Source organism: Cheilinus undulatus, linkage group 23, assembly GCF_018320785.1.
Source record: "Cheilinus undulatus linkage group 23, ASM1832078v1, whole genome shotgun sequence".
Lineage (NCBI taxonomy): Eukaryota > Metazoa > Chordata > Actinopteri > Labriformes > Labridae > Cheilinus > Cheilinus undulatus.
Window position 1 is genome coordinate 710538 of NC_054887.1, and position 15859 is coordinate 726396.

The window sequence follows — 15859 nt, forward strand, 5'->3', positions numbered from 1 at the left end:
GTGTGTCAGGGGCCCCCTCTCTGGGTCTATCAGGGGCCATTCTCTGGGTTTATCAGGGTCCATTCTCTGGGTTTATCAGGGTCCATTCTCTGGGTCTGTCAGGGGCCCATTCTCTGGTTATATCAGGGGCCATTCTCTGGGATTATCAGGGTCCATTCTCTGGGTTTATCAGGGGCGCATTCTCTGGGTTTATCAGGGGTCTATTTTCTGGGTTTATCAGGGGCCATTCCCTGGGTCTATCAGGGGCCATTTTCTGGGTTCATCAGGGGCCATAACCTGGGTTTATTGGAGGCAATTTTCTGGATTATCAGGGGGCCATTCTCTGGGATAATCAGGGGCCCATTTTCTGGGTTTATCGGGGGGCATTCTCTGGGTTTTGTCAGGGGCCCATTCCCTGGGTTTATCAGGGGCCATTCTCCGGGTTTTTTCAGGGTCCTTTCTCTGGGTTTATCAGGGGTCCATTTTTTTGGGTTCATCAGGGTCCATTCCCTGGGTCTATCAGGGACCACTGTCTGGGTTCATCAGGGGCCAATTCTCTGAGTTTACAAGGGTCATTCTCTGAGTTTATCAGGGGCCAATTCTCTTGGTTTTTCAGGGGCCATTCCCCGGGTTAATCAGGGGCCATTCTCTGGGTTATCAGGGTCCATTCCCTGGGTCTATTAGGGGCCCATTCTCTGGGTTAATCAGGGGCCATTCCGTGGGTTTATCAGAGACCTTTCTTTGAATTTACCAGGGGCCCTTTCTCTTGGTTTATCAGGGGCCGTTCCCTGGGTCTTTCAGGGGCCATTCTCTGGGTTTATCAGTGGCAATTTTCTGGTTCATCAGGGGCCCATTTTCTGGGTTTTTCAGGGTCCATTCTTTGGGTTTTTTCAGGGGCCCATTGTCTGGGTTCATCAGGGGCCATTCTCTGGATTTATCAGAGGCAATTTTCTGGATTATCAGGGGCCCATTCTCTGGGTTTATAAGGGGCCATAACCCGAGTTTATCAGGGGCCATTCCCTGGGTTATCAGGGTCCATTCTCTGGGTCTGTCAGGGGCCATTCTCTGTGTTTATCAGCGCCTGTTGTCTGGGTTTATCTGGGGCCCATTCTCGGGGTTTTTTCAGAGGTCCATTTTCTTGGTTTGTCAGGGGCCCCTTCTCTGGGTCTTTCATGGGCCATTCTCTGGGTTGATTGGGGGCCATTCTCTGGTTTTATCAGTGCCATTCTCTGGGTTTATCAGGGGCCATTCTCTGGGTTTTTCAAGGGTCATTCCCTGGGTTAATCAGCTCCTGTTGTCTGGGATTATCAGGGGCCCATTATCGGAGTTTGTCAGAGGTCCATTTTCTTGGTTTGTCAGGGGCCCCCTCTCTGGGTCTATCAGGGGCCATTCTCTGGGTTTATCAGGGTCCATTCTCTGGGTTTATCAGGGTCCATTCTCTGGGTCTGTCAGGGGCCCATTCTCTGGTTTTATCAGGGGCCATTCTCTGGGTTTATCAGGGGCGCATTCTCTGGGTTTATCAGGGGCACATCCTATGGGTTATCAGGGTTCATTCCCTGGGTCTATTAGGGGCCATTCTCTGGGTTTTTCAGGGGCCATTCTCTAGGTTTTGTCAGGGGCCCATTCCCTGGGTTTATCGGGGTCCATTCTCTGGGTTTTATCGAGGTCCTTTCTCTGGGTTTATCAGGGGTCTATTTTCTGGGTTTATCAGGGGCCATTCCCTGGGTCTATCAGGGGCCATTGTCTGGGTTCATCAGGGGCCATAACCCGGGTATAAAGGGGCCATTCCCTGAGTTATCAGGGTCCATTCTCTGGGTCTGTCAGGGGCCATTCCCTGGGTCTATCAGGGACCATTCTCTGGGGTTTTCAGGGGTCAATCCCTGAATTTTGTCAGGGGCCATTCTCTGGGTTTATCAGCCCCTGTTGTCTGGGTTTATCAGGGGCCCATTCTTGGGGTTTGTCATGGGCCATTTTGTGGGTTTATTGGGGGCCATTTTCTGGTTTTATCAGGGCCCCATTTTCTAGGTTTACCAGGGCCCATTCTCTGGGTCTATCAGGGGCCCATTCTCTGGGTTTATCAGGGGCCTTTCTCTGGGTTTATCAGGGGGCCATTCTCTGGCTTTATCATGGGCCATTCTCTGGTTTTATCAGGGCCCCATTTTCTAGGTATACCAGGGCCCATTCTCTGGGTCTATCAGGGGCCATTCTCTGGGTTTATCAGAGGGGCCATTCTCTGGTTTTATCATGGCCCATCCTCTGGGTTTTTCAGGGGCCATTCCCTGGGTTTATCAGGGGCAATTCTCTGGGTTTATCAGAGGCAATTTTCTGGATTATCAGGGGGCCATTCTCTGGGTATATCAGGGGCCCTTTTTTTGGGTTTATCAGGGGCCATAACCCAGGTTTTAAAAGGGGCCATTCCCTGGGGTATCAGGGTCCATTCTCTGGGTCTGTCAGGGGCCATTCCCTGGTTTTTATCAGGGGCCCTTCTCTGGTTTTATCAGGGGCCATAACCCGAGTTTATCAGGGGCCATTCCCTGGGTTATCAGGGTCCATTCTCTGGGTCTGTCAGGGGCCATTCTCTGTGTTTATCAGGAGCCATTATCTGGGTTTATCAGCGCCTGTTGTCTGGGTTTATCAGGGGCCCATTCTCGGGGTTTGTCAGAGGTCCATTTTCTTGGTTTGTGAGGGGCCCCTTCTCTAAGTTTTTCATGGGCCATTCTCTGGGTTTATTGGGGGCCATTCTCTGGTTTTATCAGGGGCCATTCTCTAGGTTTATCAGGGGCCCATTCCCTGGATTTTTCAGGGGCCATTCTCTGGGTCTATCCGAGTGCATTCCCCAGGGTTATCAGGGGCCATTCTCTGGGTCTATCAGGGGCCCATTGTCTGGGTTAATCAGGGGTCCATTCTCTGGGTTTATCAAGGTCTGTTCCCTGGGTCTATTAGGGGCCCATTCTCTGGGTTTATCAGGGGCCATTCCCTGGGTTTATCAGGGACCTTTCTTTGAATTTACCAGGGGCCCATAGTCTTGGTTTATCAGGGGCCATTCCCTGGGTCTTTCAGGGGCAATTCTCTAAGTTTTTCAGGGGCCATTCTCTGGGTCTATCAGGGGCCATTCCCTGGGTCTTTCAGGGGCCATTCTCTAAGTCTTTCAGGGGCCATTCTCTGGGTCTATCAGGGGCCATTCTCTAAGTTTTTCAGGGGCCATTCTCTGGGTTTATCAGGGCCCATTCTCTAAGTTTTTCAGGGGCCATTCTCTGGGTCTATCAGGGGCCATTCTCTAAGTTTTTCAGGGGCCATTCTCTGGGTCTATCAGGGGCCATTCTCTAAGTTTTTCAGGGGGCTATTCCCGGGGCTCATCAGGGGCCATTCTGTTGGTTTATTCTGGGCTATTCTCGAAATTTATCAGGGGCCATTCTCTGGGTCTATCAGGGGCCATTCTCTGGGTTTATCAGGGCCCATTCTCTGAGTTTATCAGGGGGCCGTTTTCTGGGTTTATCAGGGGCCATTCCCCGGGTTTATCAGGGGCCATTCCCTGGGTATATCAGGGGCCCATTCTCTGGGTTTATCAGGTGCCATTCTCTGGGTTTATCAGGGACCATTCTTTGAATTTATCAGGGGCCCATTCTCTTGGTTTATCAGGGGCCATTCCCTAGGTTTATCATCGGCCATTCTCTGAGTTTATCAGGGGCCGTTCCCTGGGTCTTTCAGGGGCCATTCTCTAAGTTTTTCAGGGGCCATTCTCTGGGTCTATCAGGGGCCATTCTCTAAGTTTATCAGGGGGCTATTCCCTGGGTTTATTAGGGGCCATTCTGTTGGTTATTTTAGGGGCCATTCTTGAAATTTATCAGGGGCCATTCTCTGGGTCTATCTGGGGCCATTCTATGGGTTTATCATGGGCCCATTCTCCGGGTTTATCATGGGCCCATTCTCTTGGTTTATCAGGGGTCCATTCTCTTGGTTCATCAGGGGCCCATTGTCATAGAGCTACTGGTGACTCTGATGACCACTCAACAGTCACAGAGTGCCAGAAGAAAGAACTTTCACCTAAGGGTTAGTAGTTGTAGTTTTGGGTCCCTGGTCAATTTTTTTTGCTGCGTTCCATTTAGTCATCGTTTCTCGTATTCTGACTTGTTTTTCCGACTTCTGACCAGAAGTGGCAACTGGAACGTCTCTCCAAATCATATTTACAACTCGTGAACTCGGTCTTGCACAGAGCACCCCGACCTAGACATCACAATACGGTGGCACAAAATATCAAGTGTAGTAAAAGCTTTGATTATGACCTGTTTTCAGAACATTTTGCTGTTTCTTAGTGCATTTTTTAGAAATTGTAGACACAGCACGACCCTGCAATTGCATGTTGTGTGCAGCAACAGTCTTTTAATGCATGAAGTACTGTGCTATGTGTTGTTTCAAAGGTTTATCGGCTAACAGCTGATCAATGTTGATAAAAACAATGACAGTTTAATGCAAGAACAACATCTGTCATTTTCACAACTTTTTATTGATATGTGTGAAGCACATTCATGCATACTCACAAACATTATTTAAATGATTCACCCGTGTATATATGAATTAATACACTAAATACATGGGGCACCTAAAAATTAAATAAACATATTTAGGGATTCACTTATGTCAAGGGTTTTCATCATTTTTTGTGTTTCATTCCATGTAGGGATTCTATTTCTATTTTAAATTGTTGTATCTTTTAAGTCCATTTAAACTTATGGATTTAATATTTGTCAAACTATACAAGTAAATTCAAAATATAAAGCTTTTGACAGTTTCCATTTCCATTGTAATAATAAAAAATTGCATCCTTATCTTTTAACTGAACTCTGGTGCCGGTGTGTATATTATAGAGTTGCTCTACATCCAACCAGAATGAGCGACTATGGAGACACTCATTTTTTCCCGTTTGTTGTGGTTATGACAGATGGAACGTAAACAGACGGAAAAATCCGTATTTGCAGATGAATGTGACATCATTCCAGTTCCGACTTCCGACCTCCGAGGTAAATGGAACACAGCATTAGTGTCACAGGTCTGTATTTTGGTGTCTCAGGTCCGTATTTATGTGTAATGGATCTGTACTTCAGGGTCCCAGGTCTGTATGTTGGGTCTCAGGTTTGTATTTCAGGGTCCCAGGTCTGTATCTTAGGGCTCCAGGTCTATATGGTGGGTCCCAGATCTGTATTTCAGGGTCCCAGGTCTGTATCTTAGGGTTCTAGGTCTATATGGTGGGTCCCAGGTCTGTATTTCAGGGTCCCAGGTCTGTATTTTGGGGTTCCAGGTCTGTATATTGGGTCCCAGGTCTGTATTTTGGGGTTCCAGGTCTGTATGTTGGGGTTCCAGGTCTGTATGTTGGGTCCCAGGTCTGTATCTCAGGGTCTTAGGTCTATAGGTCGGGTCCCTGATCTGTATTTCAGGGTCCCAGGTCTATATGTTGGGTCTCAGGTCTGTATTTCAAGGTCCCAGGTCTATATGTTGGGCCGTAGGTCTGTATTTCAGGGTCCCAGGTCTGTATTTCAGGGTCCCAGGTCTGTGTCTTAGGGTTCCAGGTCTATATGGTGGGTCCCAGGTCTGTATTTCAGGGTCCCAGGTCTGTATCTTAGGGTTCCAGGTCTATATGGTGGGTCCCAGGTCTGTTTTCAGGGTCCCAGGTCTGTATTTCAGGGTCCCAGGTCTGTATCTTAGGGTTCCGGGTCTGTATGTTGGGTCCCAGGTCTGTATTTCAGGGTCTCAGGTCTATAGGTAGGGTCCCTGATCTGTATTTCAGGGTCCCAGGTCTATATGTTTGGTCTCATCTGTATTTCAAGGTCCCAGGTCTATATGTTGGGCCCCAGGTCTGTATTTCAGGGTCCCTGCTCTGTATTTCAGGGTCCCAGGTCTGTATGTTGGGTTTTAGGTCTGTATTTCAAGTTCCCAGTTGTAAATGTTGGGCTGTAGGTCTGTATTTCAGGGTCCCTGGTCAATTTTCCAGGGTCTCTGGTCAATATTTCAGGGTCCCATGTCAGTATTTCAGAGTCCCAGGTCTGTATTTTGGGGCTCCGGGTTTGTATTTCAGGGTCCCAGGTCTGTATGTTGGGCCCTATGTCTGTATTTTGGGGTCCCAGGTCTGTATCCAGGGTCCTAGGTCTGTATTTTGGGTCTCAGGTCTGTATCCAGGATCCCTAATCTGTATGTTGGGCCCCAGGTCTGTATTTTAGGGTCCCAGGTCTGTATTTCAGGGTCCCAGGTCTGTATTTTAGGGTCCTGGGTCTGTATTTCAGGGTCCCAGGTCTGTATTTCAGGGTCCCAGGTCTGTATTTCAGGGTCCCAGGTCTGTATTTCAGGGTCCCAGGTCTGTATTTCAAGGTCTGCCTTACACAATAATCTGCCTTGAAGGTGTCTGTTTCGTGTTAATGATCTCCATGAATGTGTCTCACTATTTACCCACGCGTTTACACTGCATGCTATCTAATGAAATAATGACATGATCCGGTTGTGTAACCGCATTTACTCGAAGCTTTGATTCAAAAACACCGACAGAACGAAGGAAATCAGTCCAGAAGACTGGACTGAAGAGTCTCTGAACCCAGACCTGCTGCGATTTCCTGCTTCGGGTTTCCCTTTAAAAGGGGGCAAGGCTCAGTGCTGGGAATTCACGTCATTTCACCGTTTTACACACATCCAGATCAATGAGAGAGAGAGAGCGAGAGAGAGAGCGAGAGAGAGAGAGAGAGTCTTCCAGGAAGGGATTATTAACCAACACGCTGCCGACAGATGAAGGAAGCAGGCAGACAAAGAAGTTTTGGCTCCTACAGCCCAGAAATGAGCCCAAAGACCAGATTCTAGCGCTCCATGAAAAGTCCTACTTCAACAACAACCAGCCGAGCAGCAGGACTGCCTCCTCTGTGTCCGTCGGTGTGTGGCTTTCTCTAAAGAAAAGAACGAAGAAGACGAGGAAAGTGGAAGGACACGGAGAGAAGTTGACGGGAGATAATGTCTGAATCCTCCTCCTCCGCTACCAAAAAGGTAACTCTCTTTGTTTCACCGGAGCTTTGGTCCTTATGGGCGTACGGGTGGAGGGGTCTGTGCTCAGGGCTACGGGGCTGGAGGAGCCGTGGGAGCGCAGACATGGAGCTGCTGGAGCTCGGAGCTCCAGCGCCATTCACTTTGTTTTGCTGCTCATCTGTTGCTCTGACTTCTCTCTGGCGCTGATGGGAAGAAGAAGTCGTGACTGTGTGTGACACCATGGACGTTAGATTTACCGCCCACCCCTAAAAAGTATAAAAGTGAAGCTGCTGCGGCTTGAGACAGTGAGATTTAAGTAAAACAAGAGAGTAGACATAAAGATAAGAGTACAAATGAAAATGAGACAGTGAGAATAAAAACAAGAAAGTAAACAAGACAATAAGAGTACTAATAAAAATGAGACAGTACTAACGACAATAAGACAGTACTAATAAAAATGAGACAGTACTAATGACAATAAGACAGTACTAATAAAAATGAGACAGTACTAATGACAATAAGACAGTAGTAATGACAATAAGACAGTACTAATAAAAATGAGACAGTACTAATAAAAATGAGACAGTACTAACGACAATAAGACAGTACTAATAAAAATGAGACAGTACTAATGACAATAAGACAGTACTAATAAAAATGAGACAGTACTAATGACAATAAGACAGTACTAATAAAAATGAGACAGTACTAATAAAAATGAGACAGTACTAATGACAATAAGACAGTACTAATAAAAATGAGACAGTACTAATGACAATAAGACAGTACTAATAAAAATGAGACAGTACTAATGACAATAAGACAGTACTAATAAAAATGAGACAGTACTAATGACAATAAGACAGTACTAATAAAAATGAGACAGTACTAATAAAAATGAGACAGTACTAATAAAAATGAGACAGTACTAATGACAATAAGACAGTACTAATAAAAATGAGACAGTACTAATAAAAATGAGACAGTACTAACGACAATAAGACAGTACTAATAAAAATGAGACAGTACTAATGACAATAAGACAGTACTAATAAAAATGAGACAGTACTAATGACAATAAGACAGTACTAATAAAAATGAGACAGTACTAATAAAAATGAGACAGTACTAATGACAATAAGACAGTACTAATAAAAATGAGACAGTACTAATGACAATAAGACAGTACTAATAAAAATGAGACAGTACTAATGACAATAAGACAGTACTAATAAAAATGAGACAGTACTAATGACAATAAGACAGTACTAATAAAAATGAGACAGTACTAATAAAAATGAGACAGTACTAATAAAAATGAGACAGTACTAATGACAATAAGACAGTACTAATAAAAATGAGACAGTACTAATGACAATAAGACAGTACTAATAAAAATGAGACAGTACTAATGACAATAAGACAGTACTAATAAAAATGAGACAGTACTAATAAAAATGAGACAGTACTAATAAAAATGAGACAGTACTAATAAAAATGAGACAGTACTAATAAAAATGAGACAGTACTAATGACAATAAGACAGTAGTAATGACAATAAGACAGTACTAATAAAAATGAGACAGTACTAATAAAAATGAGACAGTACTAATGACAATAAGACAGTACTAATGACAATAAGACAGTACTAATAAAAATGAGACAGTGCTAATAAAAATGAGACAGTACTAATAAAAATGAGACAGTGCTAATAAAAATGAGACAGTACTAATAAAAATGAGACAGTGCTAATAAAAATGAGACAGTACTAATAAAAATGAGACAGTACTAATAAAAATGAGACAGTACTAATAAAAATGAGACAGTACTAATAAAAATGAGACAGTACTAATAAAAATGAGACAGTACTAATAAAAATGAGACAGTACTAATGACAATAAGACAGTAGTAATGACAATAAGACAGTACTAATAAAAATGAGACAGTACTAATAAAAATGAGACAGTACTAATAAAAATGAGACAGTACTAATGACAATAAGACAGTACTAATGACAATAAGACAGTACTAATAAAAATGAGACAGTGCTAATAAAAATGAGACAGTACTAATAAAAATGAGACAGTGCTAATAAAAATGAGACAGTACTAATAAAAATGAGACAGTGCTAATGAAAATGAGACATTGCTAATAACAATGAGACTGTACTAATGACAATAAGACAGTACTAATGACAATAAGACAGTACTAATGACAATAAGACAGTACTAATGACAATAAGACAGTACTAATGACAATAAGACAGTACTAATGACAATAAGACAGTACTAATAAAAATGAGACAGTGCTAATAAAAATGAGACAGTACTAATGACAATAAGACAGTACTAATGACAATAAGACAGTACTAATGACAATAAGACAGTACTAATAAAAATGAGACAGTGCTAATAAAAATGAGACAGTACTAATAAAAATGAGACAGTGCTAATAAAAATGAGACAGTACTAATAAAAATGAGACAGTGCTAATGAAAATGAGACATTGCTAATAACAATGAGACTGTACTAATGACAATAAGACAGTACTAATGACAATAAGACAGTACTAATGACAATAAGACAGTACTAATGACAATAAGACAGTACTAATAAAAATGAGACAGTGCTAATGAAAATGAGACAGTACTAATGACAATAAGACAGTACTAATGACAATAAGACAGTACTAAAAAAAATGAGACAGTACTAATGAAAATGAGACAGTACTAATAAAAATGAGACAGTGCTAATGAAAATGAGACATTGCTAATAACAATGAGACTGTACTAATGACAATAAGACAGTACTAATGAAAATGAGACAGTACTAATGAAAATGAGACAGTGCTAATGAAAATGAGACATTGCTAATAACAATGAGACTGTACTAATGACAATAAGACAGTACTAATGAAAATGAGACAGTACTAATGACAATAAGACGGTACTAATAAAAATGAGACAGTACTAATGACAATAAGACAGTACTAATGACAATAAGACAGTACTAATGACAATAAGACAGTACTAATAACAATAAGACAGTACTAATAAAAATGAGACAGTACTAATAAAAATGAGACAGTACTAATGACAATAAGACAGTATTAATGACAATAAGAAAGTACTAATGACAATAAGACAGTACTAATAACAATAAGACAGTACTAATAAAAATGAGACAGTACTAATAACAATAAGACAGTACTAATGACAATAAGAAAGTACTAATGACAATAAGACAGTACTAATAACAATAAGACAGTACTAATGACAATAAGACAGTACTAATAAAAATGAGACAGTGCTAATAAAAATGAGACAGTACTAATAAAAATGAGACAGTGCTAATAAAAATGAGACAGTACTAATAAAAATGAGACAGTGCTAATAAAAATGAGACAGTACTAATAAAAATGAGACAGTGCTAATAAAAATGAGACAGTACTAATAAAAATGAGACAGTGCTAATAAAAATGAGACAGTACTAATAAAAATGAGACAGTGCTAATGAAAATGAGACATTGCTAATAACAATGAGACTGTACTAATGACAATAAGACAGTACTAATGACAGTAAGACAGTACTAATGACAATAAGACAGTACTAATGACAATAAGACAGTACTAATGACAATAAGACAGTACTAATAAAAATGAGACAGTGCTAATAAAAATGAGACAGTACTAATAAAAATGAGACAGTGCTAATAAAAATGAGACAGTACTAATAAAAATGAGACAGTGCTAATGAAAATGAGACATTGCTAATAACAATGAGACTGTACTAATGACAATAAGACAGTACTAATGACAATAAGACAGTACTAATGACAATAAGACAGTACTAATGACAATAAGACAGTACTAATAAAAATGAGACAGTGCTAATGAAAATGAGACAGTACTAATGACAATAAGACAGTACTAAAAAAAATGAGACAGTACTAATGAAAATGAGACAGTACTAATAAAAATGAGACAGTGCTAATGAAAATGAGACATTGCTAATAACAATGAGACTGTACTAATGACAATAAGACAGTACTAATGAAAATGAGACAGTACTAATGAAAATGAGACAGTGCTAATGAAAATGAGACATTGCTAATAACAATGAGACTGTACTAATGACAATAAGACAGTACTAATGACAATAAGACAGTACTAATGACAATAAGACAGTACTAATAAAAATGAGACAGTACTAATAACAATAAGACAGTACTAATGACAATAAGAAAGTACTAATGACAATAAGACAGTACTAATAACAATAAGACAGTACTAATAAAAATGAGACAGTACTAATAAAAATGAGACAGTACTAATGACAATAAGACAGTACTAATGACAATAAGACAGTACTAATAAAAATGAGACAGTACTAATGACAATAAGACAGTATTAATAAAAATGAGACAGTACTAATGACAATAAGACAGTACTAATAAAAATGAGACAGTACTAATGACAATAAGACAGTACTAATGACAATAAGACAGTACTAATGACAATAAGACAGTACTAATAACAATAAGACAGTACTAATAAAAATGAGACAGTACTAATAAAAATGAGACAGTACTAATGACAATAAGACAGTACTAATGACAATAAGAAAGTACTAATGACAATAAGACAGTACTAATAACAATAAGACAGTACTAATAAAAATGAGACAGTACTAATAAAAATGAGACAGTACTAATGACAATAAGACAGTACTAATGACAATAAGACAGTACTAATGACAATAAGACAGTACTAATAAAAATGAGACAGTACTAATGACAATAAGACAGTATTAATAAAAATGAGACAGTACTAATGACAATAAGACAGTATTAATAAAAATGAGACAGTACTAATGACAATAAGACAGTACTAATGACAATAAGACAGTACTAATAACAATAAGACAGTACTAATAAAAATGAGACAGTACTAATAAAAATGAGACAGTACTAATGACAATAAGACAGTACTAATGACAATAAGACAGTACTAATGACAATAAGACAGTACTAATAACAATAAGACAGTACTAATAAAAATGAGACAGTACTAATAAAAATGAGACAGTACTAATGACAATAAGACAGTACTAATGACAATAAGACAGTACTAATGACAATAAGACAGTACTAATAACAATAAGACAGTACTAATAAAAATGAGACAGTACTAATAAAAATGAGACAGTACTAATGACAATAAGACAGTACTAATGACAATAAGAAAGTACTAATGACAATAAGACAGTACTAATAAAAATGAGACAGTACTAATGACAATAAGACAGTATTAATAAAAATGAGACAGTACTAATGACAATAAGACAGTATTAATAAAAATGAGACAGTACTAATGACAATAAGACAGTACTAATAAAAATAAGACAGTACTAATGACAATAAGACAGTACTAATAAAAATGAGACAGTACTAATGACAATAAGACAGGACTAATAAAAATGAGACAGTACTAATGACAATAAGACAGTACTAATGACAATAAGACGGTACTAATAAAAATGAGACAGTACTAAAAAAAATGAGACAGTACTAATGACAATAAGACAGTACTAATAAAAATGAGACAGTACTAATGACAATAAGACAGTACTAATAAAAATAAGACAGTACTAATGACAATAAGACAGTACTAATAAAAATGAGACAGTACTAATGACAATAAGACAGGACTAATAAAAATGAGACAGTACTAATGACAATAAGACAGTACTAATGACAATAAGACGGTACTAATAAAAATGAGACAGTACTAATAAAAATGAGACAGTACTAATGACAATAAGACAGTACTAATAAAAATGAGACAGTACTAATAAAAATGAGACAGTACTAATGACAATAAGACAGTACTAATAAAAATGAGACAGTACTAATGAAAATGAGACAGTACTAATGACAATAAGACAGTACTAATAAAAATGAGACAGTACTAATGAAAATGAGACAGTACTAATGACAATAAGACAGTACTAATAAAAATGAGACAGTACTAACAGATAAAAATGAGACAGTACTAATGACAATAAGACAGTACTAATAAAAATGAGACAGTACTAATGACAATGAGACAGTACTAATGACAATAAGACAGTACTAATGACAATAAGACAGTACTAATGACAATAAGACAGTACTAATAAAAATGAGACAGTACTAATGACAATAAGACAGTATTAATAAAAATGAGACAGTACTAATGACAATAAGACAGTATTAATAAAAATGAGACAGTACTAATAAAAATGAGACAGTACTAATGACAATAAGACAGTACTAATGACAATAAGACAGTACTAATGACAATAAGACAGTACTAATGACAATAAGACAGTACTTATAAAAATGAGACAGTACTAATGAAAATAGGAGTGAGAATAAAAACAAGAGAGTAAACAAGAAAATAAGAGTACTAGTGAAATGAGACTTAGAATAAAAACAAGAGAGTTAACAAGAAAATAAAAGTACTAATGAAATGAGAGTAAGAATAAAAACAATAAACATGAAAGTAAGAGTACTAATGAAAACAAGACAGAGAGAAAAAAACAAGAGAGTGAAGAAAGTAGGAGTACTAATGAAAATGAGACAGTGAGAATAAAAACAAGAGAGTGAACATGAAATTAAGACAGTACTAACAGATAAAAGACAGTACTAATGATAATGAGACAGTAATATCGATAATGAGACAGTTGTAATAATAATGAGACAGTAATATTGATAATGAGACAGTAGTAATGATAATGAGACAGGAATAATGATAATGAGACAGTAGTAATGATAATGAGACAGTAGTAATGATAATGAGACAGTAGTAATGATAATGAGACAGTAGTAATGATAATGAGACTGTAGAAATGATAATGAGACAGTAGAAATGATAATGAGACAGTAGTAATGGTAATGAGACAGTAGTAATGATAATGAGACTGTAGAAATGATAATGAGACAGTAGTAATGGTAATGAGACAGTACTAATGATAATGAGACTGTAGAAATGATAATGAGACAGTAGTAATGGTAATGAGACAGTAGTAATGATAAATAGACTGTAGAAATGATAATGAGACAGTAGTAATGGTAATGAGACAGTAGTAATGATAATGAGACTGTAGAAATGATAATGAGACAGTAGTAATGGTAATGAGACAGTAGTAATGATAATGAGACTGTAGAAATGATAATGAGACAGTAGAAATGATAATGAGACAGTAGTAATGATAATGAGACAGTAGTAATGATAATGAGACAGTAGTAATGGTAATGAGACAGTAGTAATGATAATGAGACAGTAGAAATGATAATGAGACAGTAGTAATGATAATGAGACAGTAGAAATGAAAATGAGACAGTAGAAATGATAATGAGACAGTAGTAATGATAATGAGACAGTAGAAATGATAATGAGACAGTAGAAATGATAATGAGACAGTAGTAATGATAATGAGACAGTTGTAATGATAATGAGACAGTAGTAATGGTAATGAGACAGTAGTAATGATAATGAGACAGTAGAAATGATAATGAGACAGCTGTAATGATAATGAGACAGCAGTAATGATAATGAGACAGTAGTAATGATAATGAGACAGTAGTAATGATAATGAGACAGTAGTAATGATAATGAGACAGCAGTAATGATAATGAGTGAGTAGTAATGATAATGAGACAGCAGTAATGATAATGAGTGAGTAGAAATGGTAATGAGACAGTAGTAATGATAATGAGACAGTAGTAATGATAATGAGACAGTAGTAATGATAATGAGACTGTAGTAATGATAATGAGACTGTAGAAATGATAATGAGACAGCAGTAATGGTAATGAGACAGTAGTAATGATAATGAGACAGCAGTAATGATAATGAGTGAGTAGAAATGATAATGAGACAGTAGTGATGATAATGAGACATTAGAAATAATAATGAGACAGTAGTGATGATAATGAGTGAGTAGTAATGGTAATGAGACAGTAGTAATGATAATGAGACAGTAGTAATGATAATGAGACAGTAGTGATGATAATGAGACAGTAATAATGATAATGAGACAGTAGTAATGATAATGAGACAGTAGTAATGATAATGAGACAGTAGTAATGATAATGAGACAGTAAAATTGATAATGAGACAGTAGTAATGATAATGAGACAGTAAAATTGATAATGAGACAGTAGTAATGATAATGAGACAGTAAAATTGATAATGAGACAGTAATAATGATAATGAGACAGTAGTGATGATAATGAGACAGTAGTAATGATAATGAGACAGTAAAATTGATAATGAGACAGTAGTAATGATAATGAGACAGTAAAATTGATAATGAGACAGTAGTAATGATAATGAGACAGTAGAAATGATAATGAGACGGTAGTAATGATAATGAGACAGTAGAAATGATAATGAGACAGCAGTAAATAAAATGAGACAGTAGTAATGAAAATGAGACAGTAATATTGATAATGAGACAGTTGTAAATAAAATGAGACAGTAGTAATGATATTGAGACAGGAGTATTGATAATGAGATAGTAGTGATTATAATGAGACAGTAGAAATGATAATGGGACAGGAATAATGATAATGAGACAGTAATATTGATAATGAGACAGTAGTAATGATATTGAGACAGTAATATTGATAATGAGACAGTTGTAAAAAAATGAGACAGTAGTAATGATAATGAGACAGCTCCAAAACGACGATCTTCAAACAGCAAGTTAAAACTGAGAATATCTGGTCCTTTCAAAAGTACAACATGATGCACAGACTATTGATAATCAATCGTCTCTATATCAACATTATGACTCATCCTGCAGCAAGAGCTAAAGGTCAACGGGAGGTCAGT

The 15859-nt window shown here is 37.8% G+C and overlaps 1 protein-coding gene across 1 annotated transcript in view; it reads left to right on the forward strand.

The window, feature by feature from the left end:
- Positions 1–6684: 6684 nt before the first annotated feature.
- LOC121505756 (transcription factor ETV6-like) overlaps positions 6685–15859 on the forward strand; it is a 60903-nt gene continuing 51728 nt past the window's right edge. The window contains exon 1 of the mRNA XM_041781310.1: positions 6685–6999. Coding sequence (XP_041637244.1) covers positions 6967–6999 — 33 coding nt within the window. The 5' untranslated portion in view covers positions 6685–6966. The remainder of the gene's footprint in view (positions 7000–15859) is intronic.